The following is a 6,170-nucleotide window of genomic DNA, read 5'->3' as shown; positions in this document are numbered from 1 at the left end:
ATTTCTCTATTAAAATTAAAAGACAGCATTTTTTCTCATTTCTTTTTTCACTTTCCTTTTATTCAAAATCTTCTTCATTTCCCTCCAAACTCACAAATAAAACTTTAAAAACAAATGTGTCAAAATCTCACTACCTATGTAAAAAACTTAATAATTGGTAGTAGACAGGTAACTCTATCAACATTATCTAAGCCTTGGTTTTTCAAACAAAAAAAAAAAAAAAACACAAACTAAGGCTTGTGGCTTTTTCTAACACTAACAAAACCCAAAAACCCAACCCATCAAAACTTTTATTAATCAAAATATAAAATAGAGCTATTTTTGCATCTAATTTTTGTTTTTAAAATTCACCATCTGAAATCACCTAGTCCTAGGTACCAACTTCACATGTCTAACTTCTGTCCAAACTTCTGCTTAGTGATTTGTAGTGAAAATACAATTGAAATAAGAAAAAGAAATGAATTCCAATTTACATTTTCATTCAGATTTGTGATTAAAAAAAGGTATAGTTAAATAAGGTGATTCGATAGCCATTGCAACGGACCACACAACCGTTGCTGCAGCCGAGTAATCGCGATTATTTAGAAACCATGTTATCGAAACTTAAGAGGAAAAGCATATAAACCGTTCAAAGAAAACTTTTGATGGCCTGATCAATAAATTAATAGATCAGGAAAACACTCCAATGTAAGCAGCAAGTGCTCCCAAGTACTTGCTGAAAATATTAAAAAAATTAAGAGAGAAACTCTATTTGTAACATTTACAGTAGAATGCTTCTCTCAATAAAGTAAAAAACCCAATTCTAGGAGTCACCAATTGTAGACTTGGAAAACCGATCAGTACATGGAACAAAATGGCCCATGCAACAAAATTAATGAAACAATTCATTAGACTAACCGGCTTTTGGTACAACCATCGCTTAAGGACCATCTTCTTGGGCTGCAAGAAAAATAATGCCATGTCAATTCACAAGAAGAACTGGCTGCTTAAGAACCGAAATGCATAGAAATGTCTAAGAAGTATCAAGAGATCACTTACTGCTCAAAATAAATCCTTGGAGTAAGCTTTGCGCTCTCTCTGCCTGCTCTGGAGTACCGGCTAACTGAATAATCTTCTCTTTCTCATCTGGTCTATCCTCTATAAGCGTTACACTGGCTCCCGATAACTGTTTCAGTTAAAACATAAGTTAAAACAGCTTTCTATTAAATTTAAAATACTAATATAATGACATGATTTACAGAGTCTAGATCCGAGACAACTTATTAAATTACTAGGGAATATGCTTTTTGTTCTTGAAATGAAAACAAGAAATGATATACAAGAATGATATGGACACTATAGGGTAGCACAGAAATATAATGAACATTTTATTAGTCAATGAAAAAAGAAGTCACGTTATTCTTGTTTTAATGTCATGTGATAGGGAAGGTAGAAATATATAAGCATGATATTTTAAAGTCATTGCCACTTGTTTAAGAATATTTGTTTAAATACTTTCCAATTCAAATATTAGAGTCTGGATAAAAAAGATCTGATGGCACACACCTCACTTATCTGGGCAAGCTTGCTTTTGGATTTTGCCAAAAGCTTTGGAACTGCATACTCTGGTATGACAACTTCAAGTATACTCCTCGTGACAAGAGACACGGCCCTGACCAAACAAAAAGGTCGGGGAAAACCATTAGTGATGGGGAAGAGCATAAAACATTGGCAAGTCACTCATGACTAAATAAATATCAAACAGTCTATCATGAAATAAGGTAGGAGGAAGTTACCTATTTAAACCACTAGGCAAATCATCACGGCGATCACTTTCTTTCTGCTTTCCCGACTCAGTGCTAGATCCACCAGTTTCCTTTCAAAAAGAAAGGAAGAAAATTTAGTTTTTTTGCCTTGAAATGAAAAACAAATATCTACAAAGTGGCCCAAGCTGTTTCATTTATAAGATTTGGCTCCCCAAAACTGTGAAACACATCTGAGATGGTAAATTGCAAACTTAAATATAAAAAGAGCTTATTCTTTCGGATAATATTATAGTATATAATAAGTTCACATGATAGCTTAATCTATCACCTGCTAGACACATTTTTTATCACTCTTATTAACTCAACAGCACAGACAAAAAATTGGGAACATACAATACAAATACCATCCAAGCCTCATTTTCTATGACTTGTTGAAATCGTGCGTCATTCATAAGGGGGAAACTCAGGCTAGACAAGAAAAATGTACTAAAAATAGCCCATGAATCTCATAAATGCCAGACAATTAAATAATAGATGGGTAATTGTGAAGATAAGATAGACCTTGCAAAAGAGTACCTTTGACGCAAGGGCTACTGCCACACTTTGCACATTCTGATTGGTAGTGGCAGGTTCAGCAACTGTGGCCATGTTATGAGAAGAAGATGCATCCACACCAGGAAAGGGGGCAGATGGAGGAACTGTGTCCCTTTGCAAGAAATCCCTATAGACATAACTTCTTAATCTTGAAGTCACATCAAGAACAGCTTCTCGGGCTTCTTTTATCTCTCCCACAATCTGTACAGGCACTAGGGAAGCGTTTGAGAAATGAACAAAAGCATAATTTCAATATTAGGTCTTTGCTCTCACCTAATAACGAAAGCCGAATAAAACTATACAGTGTATACATTTTTTGGTTCGTACAATTAGTGACAAGACAATTTGATACATGTTAGCTCAGTATGATGCTTTTAAGGATAGGATCTATTGTCAATTAATAAATTCATTGTTGTCGCATCACCTTATATATTATCTAGTTTCAACTCATTCATATCTGACCACAAATATGTGATTTACTGTTAAATGTCGTCAATGTGTGCCAAATCTGATACTGTGATTTTTTGTTACAGATTGCGACTAAGCACAGAAAATTATAAAATGTAACTATATATCCTTTGAACGATTTTCTCCCCGTGCACAAGTTCTCAATACTAGTTCAGACTACATTTACCAACTGAAATAATAGAATATAGAAAACTTCAGCAAGTTGAAGATAAAATGACACACCTGAACCAATTCATCGGTGTTTGCAACGCAGGGCGGTAGTTCTTCTCTAGGAATTATTTGAATACTTGCGCCAGTCAATCTCCCTATTTCGGACAGTGATGCATTGTTTCCATCTAAGCATTCAATGTCCCTTCTAGGGACAACAAGCCTGGTGGTAATTATATTATCCCTATCTAGAACAAGATCAGCAATGCGGGTTTGTATATGTAACAAAGCTTCCTGAGCTGGGAACATCGAATTATCGGGACCCTTAATGACAAAATAATAAGAGTTAGAACCTTGAGCATATGATACATATTACATCTATGCGAAAAACATGTTGATCTGCATTTGAAAGATTGAACTAGAACTAAAACACTACTACTAATCTGAATCAGAGACCTTATAGAATTTGCACTAGTTATACACACCAGACCATAGACAGAGGCAGAGTACAAGGGAATGAATGTACCTCATCTGAAGTAATGATAACTATCTGTTCATCGGAGCCGCCAACAGGATCAGCGACCTTAACATTTACGCCAACTTCATTCTGAAGAAGCCCCATAATTCCATCTGATTCCCCAACAATGCGATCGACTCTATCAACTGGACAAAGTATACGAAAAACAAGGGCATCATAGAAGGGTTGTCCATCATCAGCCACAGGAGAAATCCCCCTATCCATTACATAAGCTAACGAGCTCCGGTTATTGTTTCTGGAATTGGTGTTAGCTGCTCGAGATCCAAAACTAGCCCTCTCCACAGATGATCTCCGAGAACCACTAGTCACATACGGAACATAATCATCATCAGGGGCGTAATAACGCTCTGGCGAATATCCGCGTCCATGGAAATGACCACCACCACCACCACCACCACCCAAACTACGATCACGATGCTGACTCTCCCTCAACCGGGAAGATATGATTTGAAAAGCAGTCTTAACATTATGAATGTCCCCTGAAACCTGCACACAATTAATAGTCTTCAGTTTAAACATAATAGAAGGTATATATCATCACATTAGATCTTTAGAATGGCCTCCATATTTTTCATTTGTTCCTCATTTCAAGCTCTTTATCTCAAATTAATAAAGGAGCTTCAAATGTCATTGATGGTTTATCAAAAATCAGTTATGGCTCAGTGAGTTAATTGATTCGTTTGTGAAAAGCAAACACAAGAGTGAAACGTGAAAATGCCATTAATATCTTCAGTTTGTTCAGCATTCAGCAATATTTAAGTATATATAACTAGTCCATGAAAACTCCATTGTCCATAGAAAAATGAAGGCTTTTGGATCATGCATGTAATTTAAGACTGTTATGGCACCTGAACAATCTCTTCAGACAGTGCAACACAGCGAGGTAGATTGTGATCTCTAGGTAGAATCCTAATTTGTGTCTTCGTTTCAATCCTCATTTGTTCAATTATCTTCCCTCCTTTTCCCAACAAACACCCAACATGCATTTTCGAAACAATCAACCTACTAGACACTCGCTTGCTCCCGCCACCGCCTCTTCCTCCACCGTACTCATCCTCCTCCTCAACAAACCCCGGATCGCTCTCTAAAATCCTGTCATGAATTAGCAGCAACGCCTCCTGCGCCGGCGAAAATGACGGCATCCTCCCATCCGGATCCCGCCGGCGCGTGTCAGAAATCTCGATAATCCGCTCCTCATCCCCAGCTACCGGTTCATGCACGTTGATCCACGCGCCGGTGTGCTGCCTAATTGACTTAATAATACTACCGGACTTCCCAATCACCCCGCCGGCCTTCATGTCATGGCAAAGAATGCGGTAACTAGTAGTCACCGTTAACGGTGAGTCATAGGTCTTAAGATGATGCCGTCCGCCGCCGCGGTCCCCGGCACCACGGTGGCGGTAGGAGCTGCTATGGTGGTGGTGGTGGTTATAGCGTGGTCTAGTTCTCGCAAAGGTTTCAGAATCATATTCATGGTCATAGTAGTAATTCCTTTTGGATCTAGACCTCTCCATCGAAAAATCCCAAACTCTCCGATTCGTACAGTTTCAGAGTAGAAATCGAAAGTTCAATTTCAGAGTTTTGGCTACAATTTGTCAATAATCAAATCAAATCCAATCCAATCTTGCAATGAAGTAATGGAATATGAAATTATTGAACTCGATTAGCACAATGAAGTGAGTGAAGAGTTCATCTTCTTTGGCAAAGTACAAACCCTAGAAATGAGATTTGAGTATCTCTTCGAAGACTTGAGGCAGCAACAATAGCCAATGCACTGTACTTTATACTAATTTCTCTCTGAGTTTAACATTTTCTGTCTACGATGCAGCGTATCAACTTCATTTACTTTTAACCGTTGATCATATCGATCATAATTTTAATCTAACGGTTTACAAATTTTCACTATTTATCACTGAGAGGTACTTCTTGCTTCTCTTTTTATTTGTAACGATTCATGTAATAGAAGACTGAGTTGACTCATTTCTAGCCGTTTTTCCATGTGAAACTTTGTCTTGGAAATTGGAAAATGGGAATTGTTGCGTGACAGGTAAGAGAAAACTGAAAACGAGGGGGGTGGTTTGTAATTTCAGAAATATGGAAGGGTCTTAGAATAATAACGGAGGTGCGTGTTATGTGCTGGTGTATGATGTACAGTAACTGTAGCCTTAATTAAAATGTTATTTTAGTCACTGCCACTCAACTAAACAGTCAAGGTTCAGAGTTTGCCAGCTAAGAATATACATAAATATATTTTGACTTTTTATTCTTTTAATTTAAACAAAAGTATTTTTTTTTAAATAACCAACTTTTTTTTAATTATATACTAAAATAATTATGTTTCCAATTTATTTATCAAATTAATCTTGTTTTTGGCGTATTCAGGTAAAGTTTTCAGGTAAAATATAAGAATATGCGTCACTATAATTGTCGCATGTAGATAAATATAGAAGTATATGTCATTGCAATTGACGTATGCATATAAAAGTATATAAAATGTAAGAGCATGCGCCACTGTAATTGACATATACGTGCAAAATGTATGAGTATGTCTCACTGCAATTAACACATACATTTAAAAGAATAAAGAGTAACCACGTGTATATGCGTCAATTATAATGGCACATGTTTCTATATTTTAAATGTATTTGTCAATTGCAGTAACGCCTAACGATAAATTT

At 36.6% G+C, this 6,170-nt stretch overlaps 1 protein-coding gene across 1 annotated transcript; it reads right to left on the bottom strand.

Annotated features, from left to right (window-relative positions):
* Positions 1-620: 620 nt before the first annotated feature.
* Positions 621-5,271, bottom strand: LOC127081853 (RNA-binding KH domain-containing protein RCF3). Its single transcript, XM_051022079.1, has 8 exons — positions 4,341-5,271; positions 3,481-3,978; positions 3,030-3,278; positions 2,322-2,540; positions 1,776-1,855; positions 1,546-1,651; positions 1,039-1,165; positions 621-939 (listed from the first exon to the last, which is right to left on the bottom strand). The coding sequence occupies exons 1-8, from the start codon at positions 5,004-5,006 to the stop codon at positions 920-922; spliced, it is 1,965 nt and encodes a 654-aa protein (XP_050878036.1). The 5' UTR covers positions 5,007-5,271; the 3' UTR covers positions 621-919.
* Between the last annotated feature and the right edge of the window lie 899 nt (positions 5,272-6,170).

Source organism: Lathyrus oleraceus, chromosome 5 (assembly GCF_024323335.1).
Source record: "Lathyrus oleraceus cultivar Zhongwan6 chromosome 5, CAAS_Psat_ZW6_1.0, whole genome shotgun sequence".
In the NCBI taxonomy this organism is placed as follows: Eukaryota; Viridiplantae; Streptophyta; class Magnoliopsida; order Fabales; family Fabaceae; genus Lathyrus; species Lathyrus oleraceus.
This window is presented reverse-complemented; position numbering and strand designations above follow the sequence as displayed.

Coding starts and splice junctions, on each gene's coding strand:
- LOC127081853 (XM_051022079.1), bottom strand. CDS start 5,006: ATGGAGAGGTCTAGATCCAAAAGGAATTACTACTATGACCATGAATAT. Junction 3,979..4,340: donor TGTCTGAAGAGATTGTTCAG/GTGCCATAACAG, acceptor AATTGTGTGCAG/GTTTCAGGGGACATTCATAA. Junction 3,279..3,480: donor TTATCATTACTTCAGATGAG/GTACATTCATTC, acceptor TTTGTCATTAAG/GGTCCCGATAATTCGATGTT.